Below are 16,099 nucleotides of genomic sequence, written 5' to 3' on the forward strand. Positions count from 1 at the left end.
ACCAAAATAAGTAAGGATAATTGACTATAAAGCACTAAATAAAACAGAAGCCCACACAGGCTCTTCCCTAGAGTAGAGCGCTGACTGGTAAACTGGGGGGAAGTGGTATGTGCAAGCCTTGGTAATGACTGGTGCAGGAAGAATCATCACTGGGGGCTCAATCTGGTCTGGATTTTGGAGGGGTTCCCGTGACTGTGTGATAGGGGTGCCTCCCTGGGCATAAACTGTGCAAACAACATGGCTTATGCGGAACATCTGCATTCCCCCAGGAGTCTAGCCACCCCTGGAGTTTTGCTGTGTGTCAGGCGGAGGCTGCCTATGTGCCTGGTCCAGTAAAAACCCTGGGCGCTAAGTCTCCAACGAGCTCCCCTGGTGGACAGCATCTCACATGTGCTATCACACTTGTTCTCGGGAGGAAGCACATCCCACGTGACTCCACTGGGAAAGGCTACAAAGCAAAGTCAGCAAAGGCAAAAGGTGCACGGGGTGAAGGGGAGAACAGGCGTGAGCTTTGAGTCCGTTCTCATTAAAACTAGAAAAACTACTTCTGCATCCTCAGTTTCAAGTTAAAATGTCACAGCATGTAACGATTTACATATTTTGTATATTGCTAAATGCTTGTTTTATTAGAGTCAAACAGACAGGAAGAAATGACCCACAGAATTTTCTATTCGTTCATGAAACAATAATTCCATCAAGAATGGGTTCACAAACACAGAACTGCCAAGTACGAGTGAAGGCCACAGTGCCCGCAGCTGCAGCGTCCCTCACTCGATGGGCGTCCCAGAGCGCCTCCTGCACCAGACACGGATCGTGAGTTAGGAGACACAGTCCCCTGCCCCCAGAGAGCCCGCAAACCAGAACCAGAGACAAACAAGGATTTGTAAGTACAGTAACTGTCGTGATGGTGAGTACAGGGTGTTATGAAAACAAAGCTGAGTACAGGGTGTTATGAAAACAAAGCTGAAAGTAAATATTAAAAAGACCTAGTGCCCACTAGGCTACAGTGAGATGGCTCACAAGAACTGGAAACACAAGTAAGACTATATTTGGTGATCACCACGAGTGCCCCGCGCTGGGCCAGAGCAGAAAACAGGCCACGGCAAAGCCACATGCTTGGCTGAAGGATGGAGAAAAGAGAAGACTACCAAAAAATTAAAATTAAAAAGTAAATTTCAAAAAGTATAGCTGTCTTAGCAAAACCCAGACCTCTGAATCTTAACCCCATTCCAAGACACGTTCTTGTAACTTTTCCCTTTAAATGAATACTTACACAGCATTCCGTCCAGTAAATATGAAGAAAGGGGAATGTGAGCAGAGCCTTGTTTCCTTCTTTGGGCAGCAGCTCCTCTTTGAATTGAACAAAGTTAGATTCCAGGTGAATCATCTTTGGAGCTCGGCCATAGGACCTATAAACAATTTTTAACAAGTCACTGAGAAAAATGAGAATGTTTAGCAGAAAGAAAAGGAGAAAACGACAACAACAATTTAATCACATCTATGAGTTCAGAAGTACAGATAGGGCACTAAGCCTGAACTGTAGCGATTACATATGCTATCCGAAAAGACGCTGTAACTTAGTTTAAACACAGCCCACATGGACATGTCAAGGCTCCCCATAAAACTGTCGGCTTTACTTTGCTTGCAACACCGACTTCTGGGAAAAATGGATGTTAACCTACAGTCACTATAAAAGAAGAAAAGAGTCTCCCAATTGTCAAAAGTGCTGTGTGAAGCTGTCAAAGCTTTAAACTGCTCTAATACTTTTGTGACAACCCGTATTATCCAAAAAAGAGAACTGTCTGGTGAAAAAGAACAGGTTTCATTCACGTAGCATAAATAAAATAGTGGTAACCACCCTCCTCCATGTTTTCTCAACCCAAGAACAAAGGACACACAGAGCAATCCCACAAGCTGCACTCATCTAATCTACGGCTATCAGAGGGCATGGGTGCTGTTTTTATTGTACTTGTAGAAATAAATTATGCTACATACATCTTTTTTCCATCCCTCTATTCTTCACCTCTAGTAGTTGTATCTCTTTTAAATATCTATAGCTGGATTTTGTACTTTTTATCCAATCTAAGGAGTGTCGGTGATTCATAAGCTGAAACCAACCAAATTTAATGTGATTGTGCTTGAACTTGTGGATTTTCTATTTCAGGCTATTTTTTCTGTCCTCTGAGAGATTAATCAAGTTCCCTTTTTCTCTGTTAGTCTGAAAGCTTAACCATCTACTTCTTTTCTGCTGTTGGTTACATTTTAATTTTTAACATGCATGAACTTACACTTCCCTCTCGAAGACTGCAGTAAATGTCTGCCTCTCCTTGAACAAGACAAAGCTAGTGCACTGTCTGCTCTCTGCTTCCCTCCACAATCTGACATTTTAGATCGTTTGATTCGTAGAAGCACTGACACCACAGTGTAGCACAGCACTTATGACTTGCTTGCTGGCCGCTGCTTCCTTTATCCTGTGAATTCATGGTTCATTTTCCTTTTTCTTGAGATACATTCCTTAATTATTTCACAGAGAGTAGCACAGTTTCTGATCATACATGTCTGAAAATGTTTCCCAACGATCTCCATCCGGTGGCAAGCAGCAAATATACGACGTGAACAGCACCCTGGAGAGAACACGTGTGGCGCCACGCGGCCAGAGTGGCAGTTCAGGGCCCCCGGCCATCCCGGGCCCAGCTGGTATCCTGTCTCTCCCAAGGCCCGGGGGAGGCTGAGGCAGTCTTCCCGCTTGTATGAGTATGAACAATACAGAACTCTAGATTCAGAGGTACTTGCCCTCAAGGCCCTGCTTAAATGCTGTATTTTATGCTACACTTTAAATGCTGTTAGAGACTGCAAATGCGGTTTTTCTTTTCTCCCGGTTGCTTGGTGTGGCTTTTTGTTTGCTTTGTTTTGTTTTCATTCTGCTTGACATTCAGCGGCCCCTGCAATCCCCGAACTCACTGCTGGGAGAATTTTGACGCCAGTTCTCCAAGTATCGCCTGTCCTCCGCCCTCTCTATACTCTCCTTCTGAAACATCTTCTACAGGGACATTGAAACTTCTGGACTTGGCCTTCACAGCTCAGCTTTCCTTTCACGCCTCCAACTCCAGCTCTCAGCATTCAACTCGAGTTTCCAAGCGCAATCTCCCAACTCACTACTTTGCTTTTCAGCTACACAGCAGTTCACTGCATCAAGTAAAGTTTCTGCTTCAATCTTTTCCCCCCAAGATCTAATCAATTAATTTAAAATTTTATCAAAGTAAATATATATACACTTTAACATGTCAAGTAGTACTAAAGAGCTTTACACACACACACACACACACACACACACACACACACACACACACACACACACACACACACACACACACACACCACGGCAGAGGGAACCCTGCCCAGGCCCTTTCTACCCCTCGCCTACCAAGGTCCTGGGCCCCGGGGCCCTATCACCTGTCAGGGACTCGCCTGCTTCTCAGGGAGCCACCTCTGCAGACACAAGGGCTCAGCTTTCCCTCCTATTCCTCTGTCCATCCTCCTTCTCCCAGAGAGGCGTCCACATCTCTGCTGCTGCCACTTCTGCCCTCCTCTGTCCTTGAACATTTCTCATTCTCTTTTCTCATTTAGTTTTCAAGAAGGTGAAGAGATGAAAATACGTGTTAAATCTATGCAGTGTCTCTATTTCATTTTTTTCCTCATAACCCCCTTTCCTGTTTCTTCTATCTTTCTGAATGTTTAAATAACGTATACTATTGGAAACCCTTTACAGATTACTCCATTTCTTCAGGTATTAAACTCTTCCGTTTGCTGGACTATTTTCTCATTCACAGCACTGGGCCTCTTGAGACGTTGAATAATTTTTCTGTAAGAGAATTCTCCCACATTCTGTACACTCTTCATATTACATGTAGGTAATTAAATACATTCCTTGTAACACTATAATCGGGCACAAAAATTAGACTAGATTCAATAGAGAGCCCAGGTAAGTCATCTAGAATGTTAACTCTTCAAGTTAGTAGATTACAAATTGGTGATCAGAAAGGAAATAACATAGCAAGAATCAGAATTACATGAACATGAGTAACAACAGGAAATTCTTCATACACCTTGGTTAAAATCAGATTACCAGTATTAACAAGTCACAATCCAAACATTTTCTACAAATAATATCTAATCTTACCAGAAATTAGTCTTCCAGTAAGATAATTCAAAGTCAATTATTTCCTCAGGACAAGTCATTAGAGGAACAATTACAAACAACAGGGCAAACGGGAGGATTGATCTGGTTTCCCTCCTAATTTTTTTAATAAATTTATTTATTTTTAATTTTTATTTTTGGCTGTATTGGGTCTTCATTGCTGTGCGCGGGCTTTCTCTAGCTGCGGCGAGCAGGGACTACTCTTCATTGCAGTGTGCGGGCTTCTCACTGCAGTGGCTTCTCTTGTTGCAGAGCATGGGCACTAGGTGTGTGGACTTCAATAGTTGTGGCACGCAGGCTCAGTAGTTGTGGCACGCGAGCTCTAGAGCGCAGGCTCAGTAGTTGTGGCGCACGGGCTTAGTTGCTCCTTGGCATGTGGGATCTTCCCGGGCCAGGGCTCGAGCCCGTGTCCCCTACATTGGCAGGCAGATTCTTAACCACTGTGCCACCAAGGAAGCCCCTCCTTCATAATTTTTAAGTAACATCTTTCTGTGCACTTTCTCACCCTTAAGAGAAGAGCCAGGAGCTCAGGACAGAGAGAAGGTCTCATAAGACAGCAGACAGAGGCACATGCTCTAATGTGGAATCGGAGTGTGCGTCTCCTTTCCAAAATGCCATGAGGAATCAGAAGCCATTCCTACAAAAGTGGGCCTTCAGCTCAGAAGAAGTGTCCCATTTCTACCATCCTATGTCTTGTCAAGAAAATCAACACATTCCTTAGAGAAGAAGGTCCACAATTACGTGGCTCCACTCAGTTTCCTGAGAACTTAGCCTTTAACTCTTACTACTTCACTTGCTCACACAAATGCCTACAAAACGAGGAGGGAGATGCAGCGAAAACCAGAGGCACCATACCTTCTCCATTCCATCGGTTCTCTTGGAAGCTGCTGGGAGAGCGTCGGATAAATAGAGGTAAATAAATTCTGATCTCCAGCACCTACAACAGGAATAAAAATGGCATTTTAAGGTAAATATAGGAAAAATGGACTCTAAAATTTATTAATTGGTATTTTTACGTAACTTAATAGTTTAGCAGAATGACATCACAAAACAAGATTTTTTCATATCTTTAAATAAGTGGTCTCAAGAAAAGCCAGCACTCGACATGTGACCTAATTAACCCTCGCCCGGCCTCTCTGAGGTGGGTATGATTCTCCCCACGAGGAGGAGGGGGAGGGTCAGGAAAGTGGAGTTACCTGCCAGGGTCTGACAGCTAAGGAGGCGGAGCGGGCCCCGCTCCAGCCAGCCTCACCCCTGCGTCAGCTCATACCGCTGCTGCTCTCTTCAACTTGGACAAAACAGCCATGAAACTCCAGGCAGAATAGGAAACCCGGACAAATGAACATGAGTTTCTTCACCAAAATAAGCTCGATACGCATCCAAATGCCACTAGGAGCCGAGCCGTACAGTACGCTCTCTGTGCCCGTGCCACCCAGGACACCGGACACGCCTGCTCTCGTCGAGTCCACACGGGAAGTCCTGGAGGCAGACCCGACCTCACGGCCAAGAAGGGGGAGCACAAGCTGGCTGGCTGCGGAGACCAGTGAGGAACCCAGGAGTGTCTGAATTCACATGCTAAGCTGTTAATTCAGCTCTTTCATCCTAGCTTTGACGGAACTGAAAAATCCACTTAGCTCTCATCAAATGATAGCATAACCATATCGCACTTAGGCTTAAAAAGAACCTTTCAGTAGATGACTCAAATTCTTATACTCAGAGGATCCTCTAACTTTAAGCAAAACCATTTTCCATTTGCTTTTCTATTGATCTTAAAGAAATCATTGGGGATTGATGTAGGCCATTAACACATTTGCTTATTTTGCTATCATGAGCCCCCCCAAAAAACCAAAACAGGGGCTTCCCTGGTGGCGCAGTGGTTGAGAGTCTGCCTGCCGATGCAGGGGACACGGGTTCGTGCCCTGGTCTGGGAGGGTCCCGCATGCCGCGTAGCAGCTGGGCCCGTGGGCCATGGCCGCTGGGCCTGCGTGTCCGGGGCCTGTGCTCCGCAACAGGAGAGGCCACAGCAGTGAGAGGCCCGCATACCGCAAAAAACAAAACAAAACAAAACCTTCCCCAAACGACGTAACACTGTCAAGTGACTGCTGAGAGGAACGGTGTTTCTGGGAATGCTGTTTCTGGGCAGCTGAGCTGCTTATCAGAGAGGCCGTGGGGCACAGTGACTGGACACAGATGCTGAAAGGCTGATGGCCTGGTTCCCACCTAAGCTCCACCAGCTACCAGGCGAGTACGCATGGGGAGACCACCGAGCCTTTCTGTGCCTCGGGGACCATCTGTGAAATGGGAAAATAAGAATAGCTCCCAACAGGGCTGTGGTGAGACTGAGTGAGTCAACACAAATAACTCTGAACAAGGCCTGACACAAAGTAAATCCTTAATAAGGGTTACTATTAATAATTTATTGTTGACATATAAACAACTTTTATGTTTTAACTCATCATTTTTCATCATGTTCATTTATTTGGTAGTTGTCTTAGAAATCAAAATAAGAAAACCTTCAGTTAGCTTCAGATTCCTTATCTTTGAGTGCCAACTCCTGCTGTCTCTTTTAAAGGTTCTAAGATTAACATATAAAAATCACTACACTTTGCTAAACAGTAATTAGGGCAAACACATAGAAGCTTTCTCCTTTTCCACTTAGTTTTATATATATATATATATATATATATATATATATACGGTCCTTGCAGTAAAGTCTCACACAAAGGTACAAGGGGCGGAGTCAAGATGGTGTACTAGGAGGACGTGGAATTCGTGTCTCTGAACAACTAGGGCACCTACCAGGCACCAGTGGGGGACCACAGACACCTAAGGGGACAGGACGAACCCCAAACAACTGGGTAGGACATGGGGCATGGGGGGGAGTGAAGAGGGAGGAGAAGTGGAGGCAGGAGGGGACTGGCGCCCCTGAGGGGCGGCTGGGGAAGGGGAAGGGATCCCACACCTGAAGGGGGAAATTGGGGACCACTGGGAGGGCAGAGAATCAAAAGGGAGAGTAGCCAGGTTTCCCCTGCCCAGGAGCCTGATGAGACCCGGGCCTGATCCTGTGCCCACCGAGGCCTCCTTCAGCTGCGAGGGTCCCGAGGGAATGGGAGGGAGGGAAGGGGGAGCAAAAGTAAAGGCCAGACCTCCAGGACCAGCACCCCTGAGGGGCAGCTGGGGGAGAGGAGGAGTTCCTACACCCAGCGGGACCCACCCATGCACGGTTAGGGGTCCAGCAGCAACAGGGGAGATCCCGGGGGAGATGGCGGGGAGGGGTGTGAAGGAACGGAAGGGAACGGGGCCAGCACTTCCCCTGTCCACTTAGGCACCAGGGAGCCTGTTGGGCTCCCGGGCCTAATCCTCTGCCCTCCCAGCCCCCCTCCTGCTGTGCAGAGCCCAAGCCCCGCCCCTACACTCGGAGACCCCCTCTGAGACTCCCTCCAAGGTGCTGGGACCAAGCCCCACCCACACAACCCCACTCAGGGCCCTACCTCCAGACTCCGGAGCTCCACACTCCAGAGGCCCTCCTTTCCACATGCTGCCTCTCCCCTTCCGCCCTAAGCAGAGGCCCCACCCCATGCTCAAACGTCACCCCCCAACCCGCCTAGGTCCCGCCCCACCCTAAACCCCGCCCCTGCCTAAATTCCACCCCTACCTGAACTCCGCCCTCAGAGCCAAGGCTTCTTTTTCTTATTGTTGATTTTTCCTCTTTTAGATGGGGGTTCTGTTTCACCTTGTTGATTCATTGTTGTTGATTCTTTTATTTTTCCTAATAAATCTTTTATTTTTCTAATTTTATTTTATTCTTTATACTTTGTTAGTGATCTATCCTTTTGTCTCGTTCGTCCCCCCTTTTCTTTTTTTTTTTCTTTTTTCTGTTGTGGTTTTATTTTACTTTGTTGCAGTTGTTTCAATTATAGTTTTATTTTTCCTAATATATCTTGTATATTTCCAATTTTATTTTTTTATTCTTTGATATTGTACTGCACCTTTTTTTCTTTCTTCCTTTTTTTTTTTTTTACCGTGCCACAAAGCTTGTGAGATCTTGGTTCCCAGGCCAGAGGTCAGGCCCGAGCTCCTGTGGTGGGAGCTCCAAGTCCAAACCACTGGACTAACAGAGAAACTCAGACCCCTGGGATATTAATTGGAGTGAGGACTCCCGGAGGTCCTCATCTCAGCACTAAGACCCAGATCTATCCAACTGCCTACAAATTCCAGTGCTTGACGTCTCAGTCCAAACAACCAGTAAGACAGGAATACAGCACCACCCATCAAAAAAAAAAAAAAAAACGACAAAAAAAAAAGTTACAGATGAAGGAGCAAGGTAAAAACCTACAAGACCAAGTAAATGAAGATGAAACAGGCAAGCTACCTAAAAAATGAATTCAAAATAATGATAGTAAAGATAATCCAAAATTTTGGAAACAGAATGGAGAAAATACAAGACACATTTAACAAGGACCTAGAAGAACTAGAGCAAACAAACAGTAATGAACAACACAATTACTGAAATTAAAAATACTCTAGAAGGAATCAATAGCAGAATAACTGAGGCAGAAGAACAGATAAGTGAGCTGGAAGGCAAAATGGTGGAAATAACTGCCAGGGAGCAGAAAAAAGAAAAAAGAATGAAAAGAATTGAGGACAGTCTCAGAGACCTCAGGACAACATTAAATGCACCAGCATTCGAATCATAGGGGTCCCAGAAGAAAAAGAGAAAAATAAAGGGTCTGAGAAAATATTTGAAGAGATTATAGTTGAAAACTTCCCTAACGTGGGAAAGGAAATAGTCAATCAAGTCCAGGAAGCACAGAGAGTCCCATACAGGATAAATCCAAAGAGAAACACACCAAGACACATACCAATCAAACTATCAAAAATTAAATACAAAGAAAAAATACTAAAAGCAGCAAGGGAAAAGCAACAAATGACATACAAGGGAATCCCTATAAGGTTAACAGCTGATCTTTCAGCAGAAACTCTGCAAGCCAGAAGGGAGTGGCAGGACATACTTAACTAAAGTGATAAAAGGGAAAAACCTACAACCAAGATTACTCTACCCAGCAACGATCTCATTCAGATTCGATGTAGAAATTAAAACCTTTAGAGACAAGCAAAAGATAAGGGAATTCAGCACCACCAAACCAGCTTTACAACAAATGCTAAAGGAACTTCTCTAGGCAGGAAACACAAGAGAAGGAAAAGACCCACAAAAACAAACCCAAAACAACTAAGAAAATGGTAACAGAAACATACATATTGATAATTACCTTAAATGTAAATGGATTAAATGCTCCAACAAAAAGACATAGACTGGCTGAATGAATACAAAAACAAGACCTGAATATATGCTGTCTACAAGAGACCCACTTCAGACCCAGGGACACAAACAGACTGAAAGTGAGGAGATGGAAAAACATATTCCATGCAAATGGAAACCAAAAGAAAGCTGGAGTAGCAATATTCATATCAGATAAAATAGACTTTAAAATAAAGACTATTACAAGAGACAAAGAAGGACACTACATAATGATCAAGGGATCAATCCAAGAAGAAGATATAACAATTTTAAATATTTATGCACCCAACACAAGAGCACCTCAATACATAAGGCAAACGCTAACAGCCATAAAAGGGGAAGTCGACAGTAACACAATAATAGTAGGGGACTTTAACACCCCACTTTCACCAATGGACAGATCATGCAAAATGAAAATAAATAAGGAAACACAAACTTTAAATGACACATTAAACAAGATGGACTTAATTGATATTTATAGGACATTTCATCCAAAAACAACAGAATACACTTTCTTCTCAAGTGCTCATGGAACATTCTCCAGGATAGATCATATCTTGGGTACAAATCAAGCCCTGGTAAATTTAAGAAAATTGAAATCGTATCAAGTATCTTTTCCGACCACAACGCTATGAGACTAGATACCAATTACAGGGAAAAAAATGTAAAAAATACAAACACATGGAGGCTAAACAATACGTTACTAAATAACCAAGAGATCACTGAAGAAATCAAAAAATACGTAGAAACAAATGACAGTAAAAAAACACAATGACCCAAAACCTATGGGATGCACCCAAAGCAGTTCTAAGAGGGAAGTTTATAGCAATACAATCCTACCTCAAGAAACAAGAAAAATCTCAAATAAGCAATCTAACCTTATATCTAAAGCAATTAGACAGAGAACAAAAGAAAACCCCAAGGAGGGAAGAAGGAAAGAAAAGAAAGAAGGAAAGAAGGAAAGAAATCATAAAGATTAGATCAGAAATAAATGAAAAAGAAATAAAGGAAACAATAGCAAAGATCAATAAAACTAAAAGCTGGTTCTTTGAGAAGATAAACAAAATTGATAAACCATTAGCCAGACGCATCAAGAAAACAAAGGGAGAAGACTCATATCAACAGAATTAGAAATGAAAAAGAAGTAACAATTGACACTGCAGAAATGCAAAGGAACATGAGAGATTACTACAAACAACTATATGCCAATAAAATGGATAACCTGGGAGAAATGGACAAATTCTTAGAAAAGCACAACCTTCCTAGACTGAACCAGGAAGAAATAGAAAATATAAACAGACCAATCACAAGCACTGAAATTGAATCTGTGATTAAAAATCTTCCAAGAAACAAAAGCCCAGGACCAGATGGCTTCACAGGCGAATTCTATCAAACATTTACAAAAGAGCTAACACCTATCCTTCTCAAGCTCTTCCAAAATACAGCACAGGGAGGAACACTCCCAAACTCATTCTATGAGGCCACAATCACTCTGATACCAAAAGCAGACAAAGATGTCACAAAAAAAGGTATCTCTGATGAACACAGATGCAAAAATCCTCAACAAGATACTAGCAAACAGAATCCAACAGCACATTAAACGGATCATACACCATGATCAAGTGGGGTTTATCCCAGGAATGCAAGGATTCTTCAATATACACAAACCAATCCATGTGATACACCATATTAACAAATTGAAGGATAAAAAATCATATGAAAATCTCAATAGATACAGAAAAAGCTTCCGACAAAATTCAACACCTATTTATGATAAAAACTCTCCAGAAAGTAGGCATAGAGGGAACTTACCTCAACATAATAAAGGCCATATATGACAAACCCACAGCCAATATCGTTCTCAATGGTGAAAAACTGAAACCATTTCCTCTAATATCAGGAACAAGACACGGTTGTCCAGTCTCACCACTATTATTCAACATAGTTTTGGAAGTTTTAGCCACAGCAATCAGAGAAGAAAAAGAAATAAAGGGAATCCAAATTGGAAAAGAAAAAGTAAAGCTGTCACTGTTTGCCGATGATGTGATACTATACACAGAGAATCCTAAAGATGCTACCAGAAAACTACTACAACTAATCAATGAATTTGGTAAAGTAGCAGGATACGACATTAACGCACAGAAATCTCTTGCATTCCTATACACTAATGATGAAAAATCTGAAAGAGAAATTAAGGAAACACTCCCATTTACCACCGCAACAAAAAAGAATAAAATGCCTAGGAATAAACCTACCTAAGGAGACAAAATACCTGTATGCAGGAAACTATAAGACACTGATGAAAGAAATTAAAGATGATACAAACAGATGAAGAGGTATACCATGTTCTTGAATTGGAAGAATCAACATTGTGAAAATGGCTCTACTACCCAAAGCAATCTACAGATTCAATGCAATCCCTATCAAACTACCAATGGCATTTTTCACAGAACTAGAACAAAAAAATTTCACAACTTGTATGGAAACACAAAAGACCCCGAATAGCCAAAGCAATCTCGAGAAAGAAAAACGGAGTTGGAGGAATCAGGCTCCCGGACTTCAGACTATACTACAAAGCTACAGTAATCAAGACAGTATGGTACTGGCACAAAAACAGAAATATAGATCAACGGAAAAGGACAGACAGCCCAGAGATAAACCCACACACATATGGACACCTAATTTATGACAAAGGAGGCAAGAACATACAATGGAGAAAAGACAGCCTCTTCAATAAAGTGGTGCTGGGAAAACAGACAGCTACATGTAAAAGAATGAAATTAGAACACTTCCAAACACCATACACAAAAATAAACTCAAAATGGATTAAAGACCTAAATGTAAGCCCAGACACTATCAAACTCTTAGAAGAAAACATAGGCAGAACACTCTATGACATAAATCACAGCAAGATCCTTTTGACCCACCTCCTAGAGAAATAGAAATCAAAACAAAACTAAACAAATGGGACCTAATGAAACTTAAAAGCTTTTGCACAGCAAAGGAAACCATAAACGAGACGAAAAGACAACCCTCCGAATGGGAGAAAATATTTGCAAACGAAGCAACTGACAAAGGATTAATCTCCAAAATATACAAGCAGCTCATGCAGCTCAACATCCAAAAATCAAACAACCCAATTCAAAAATGGGCAGAAGACCTAAATAGACATTTCTCCAAAGAAGATATACAGATTGCCAACAAACACATGAAAGGATGCTCAACATCACTGATCATTAGAGAAATGCAAATCAAAACTACAATGAGGTATCACCTCACACCGGTCAGAATGGCCATCATCAAAAAATCTACAAACAATAAATGCTGGAGAGGGTGTGGAGAAAAGGGAACCCTCTTGCACTGTTGGTGGGAATGTAAATTGATACAGCCACTATGGAGAACAGTATGGAGGTTCCTTAAAAAAACTAAAAATAGAACTACCATACGACCCAGCAATCCCACTACTGGGCATATACCCTGAGAAAACCATAATTCAAAAAGTCACACACCACAATGTTCATTGCAGCTCTAATTTACAATAGCCAAGACGTGGAAGCAACCAAAGTGTCCATCAACAGATAAATGGATAAAGAAGATGTGGCACATATATACAATGGAATATTAGCCATAGAAAAGAATGAAAATGAGTTATTTGTAGTGAGGTGGATGGACCTAGAGTCTGTCATACAGAGTGAAGTAAGGCAGAAAGAGAAAAACAAATACCATATGCTAACACATATATATGGAATCTAAAAAAAAAAAAAAATGGTCCTGATGAACCTAGGGGCAGGACAGGAATAAAGATGCAGACGTAGAGAATGGACTTGAGGATATGGGGAGGGGGAAGGGTAAGCTGGGACAAAGTGAGACAGTAGCATTGACATATATACACTACCAAATGTAAAACAGATAGCTAGTGGGAAGCAGCTCAGCTCGGTGCTCTGTGATCACCTAGAGGGGTGGGACAGGGAGGGTGGGAGGGAGATGCAAGAGGGAGGGGATATGGGGGTATACGTATACACATAGCTGATTCACTTTGTTATACAGCAGAAACTAACACAAGGTTGTAAAGCAATTATACTCGGATAAAGATGTTAAGGGCAAAAAGAAAAGAAAAGAAAAGAAAAACCTATGTACAGAGTAAACAAATGAAGTGCCTCTTACACACCCCCTCCCAAGTGTTCCCCACAGGAAATCCTGTTATACGATATAAAACTTATAAAACTTGCCTAAGTGGAGACTATAAAGTAAAAATTTTTCTCATATTCTATCATAAAATAAATCTTTAATCTGTGTCCTAAATTTAATTTTAAAAGATTATAGGTCAATTAGCACATCTGTCAAGGGCAAAGACGTCATCTGACAATAACTGGGGACTTAACAAGTGACCATTCGATCTCAGCGCCTATTAGGAGCTAAACCATGCCCCTGTAAAATACATATGTTGAAATCCTAACCCCCAGTACCTCTGAATGTGCCTGTATTTGCAGATAAGGTCTTGAAAAGATGATTACGTTAGAATGAGGGGTTTAGAATGGGCCCTGATCCAATCTGATTGAAATCCTTATAAGAGAAAATGTGGATACACAGACTCTGGGGTGGGAAAAGACCGCATGAGGACACAGCAAGAAGAAGGCTGGCCACCTCCAAGCCAAGGAGGGAGGCCTCAGAAGCCAACCCTGTCGACACTTTGATCTGGACTTCCAGCCACCAGAACTGTGAGAAAACAAGTTTCTGTTGTTTAAGCCACCTAGTCTGTGGTACTTTGTTATGGCAGCCCTAGCCAACTGATACAGCAGCCCTGATTTACATTTGAAGGTCAAATTCTTCTCACCCATTGAAATTCTACATTGATTGAACATGAAGAAAAGCCTCCATGATTTTCTCAGAATATATAGCTATTATTAATGATAATACTCCTAAGTCTTTATATTGAGTATTATGAAAAATAGAGATGTCTTTGAAAATGAGCTATAGAGAGCCAGAGCTCTAAAAGAGAGGGACAGGAAAGAGCTTAGGTGTAAAACCCCGAAAGAATTAAATCTAGGCTTATGTGATAGGTAATTAAATTAACAGTGTATACTTTGTAGCTCCCCAAAATAGCCCAACCACTTAGCAGAAAAGCCATTCGAGTTCTGAGGTCTGAATTGTAAGAGCCACTTTGTTTTGATCCCATGGGCAACAGGGGCATGAGAAAACCCAATAAGGATTCAGTTGTTAAAAAACAGCTACTAGAAGCAAAATTGAGGCTTAAGATTGATGTGTTCAGAGAACCCTGTTCAGAAAATTGCTGTGTTTATTTTTCTTACTCAAGAGGCCTATTAAAAGAGTCAACTCAGACTATTTATTTCAACAACTAAGATTTCTTTCTTTTTTTTTTGGTGAGAGAGGGGAGACATCAAAATAATTTGTAAAGGTAATTCAAAGCACAATCCCATTAATATTGGGCTGGCCAAAAAGTTCCTTCAGTTTTTAAGTAAAAATAAAAGACATTTTTCATTTTCACCAAGAACTTACTGAACAATGTATTCACTGTTTTGTCCCATTACCTCTGCGATTTTTCAGGCAACTTCATAATTCCATCTTTCCAAAGATCTTTTTTTTTTTTTTTTTTTTGTGGTACCCGGGCCTCTCACTGCTGTGGCCTCTCCCGTTGCGGAGCACAGGCTCCGGGCGCACAGGCTCAGCGGCCATGGCTCACGGGCCCAGCCGCTCCGCGGCATGTGGGGTCTTCCCGGACCGGGGCACGAACCCGCGTCCCCTGCATCCGCAGGCGGACTCTCAACCACTGCGCCACCAGGGAAGCCCCAAAACTTTTTATCTTTTTGAGCAAAGAACTGTTCCAGGTGCCTTTTACAGTCTTCCAGGGAATGGAAATTTTTTCCATTAAGAGAATTTTGTGAAGACCGAAATCAATGGAAATCTGAAGGCGCAATGTCCGGTGAGTACGGCGGATGAATCAGAGCTTCCCGGCCAGGCTGGAACCGTTTTTGCCTGGTCATCACAGAGACATGTGGTTTTGTGTTATCCTGATGGAAGATTATGTGATTTTCTGTTGACTAATTCTGGACGCTTTTCGTCGGGTGCTGCTTTCCGCTGGTCTAACTGGGAGCAGTACTTGTTGGACTTAATTGTTTGGTTTTCCAGAAGGAGCTCTTAATAGAGGACTCCTTTCCAACCCCACCATATACACAACATCACCTTCTTTGAATGAAGACCGGCCTTTGGTGTGGTTGGTGGTGGTTCATTTCGCTTGTCCCATGATCTCTTCCGTTCCACATTATTGTACTGTGTCTACTTTTCATAGCCCATCACAACTTGTTTTAAAAACGGAACGTTTTCGTTATGTTTCGGTAGAGAATCGCATGCAGAAATATGGTCGAGGATTTTTTCGCCTATGTGGAACCCAAACACCAAAGCGATTCACATAACCAAGCTGGTGCAAATGATTTTCAATGCTTGATTTGGATATTTTGAGTATGTCGGCTATCTCCTGCACGGTATAACGTTGATTGTTTCTCAATTATTGTTTCGATTTGGTCACTATCAACTTCAACTGGTCTACCCGACCGTGGAGCAGCGTCCAGTGAGAAATCTCCAGC

The 16,099-nt window shown here is 42.4% G+C and overlaps 1 protein-coding gene across 4 annotated transcripts in view; it reads right to left on the reverse strand.

The window, feature by feature from the left end:
- The window catches only part of TRAPPC10 (trafficking protein particle complex subunit 10), an 88,852-nt gene that overhangs the window by 55,300 nt on the left and 17,453 nt on the right, over nt 1-16,099 (reverse strand). For all 4 annotated transcript variants that reach the window (XM_060297706.1, XM_030835543.2, XM_060297704.2 and 1 more), the window contains 2 exons: nt 5,054-5,135; nt 1,274-1,409 (listed from right to left, as the gene is read on the reverse strand). In XM_060297706.1, the coding sequence (XP_060153689.1) occupies nt 1,274-1,409; nt 5,054-5,135 (218 nt within the window). The remainder of the gene's footprint in view (nt 1-1,273; nt 1,410-5,053; nt 5,136-16,099) is intronic.

This window comes from Globicephala melas, chromosome 4 (genome assembly GCF_963455315.2).
Source record: "Globicephala melas chromosome 4, mGloMel1.2, whole genome shotgun sequence".
Taxonomy (NCBI): Eukaryota; Metazoa; Chordata; class Mammalia; order Artiodactyla; family Delphinidae; genus Globicephala; species Globicephala melas.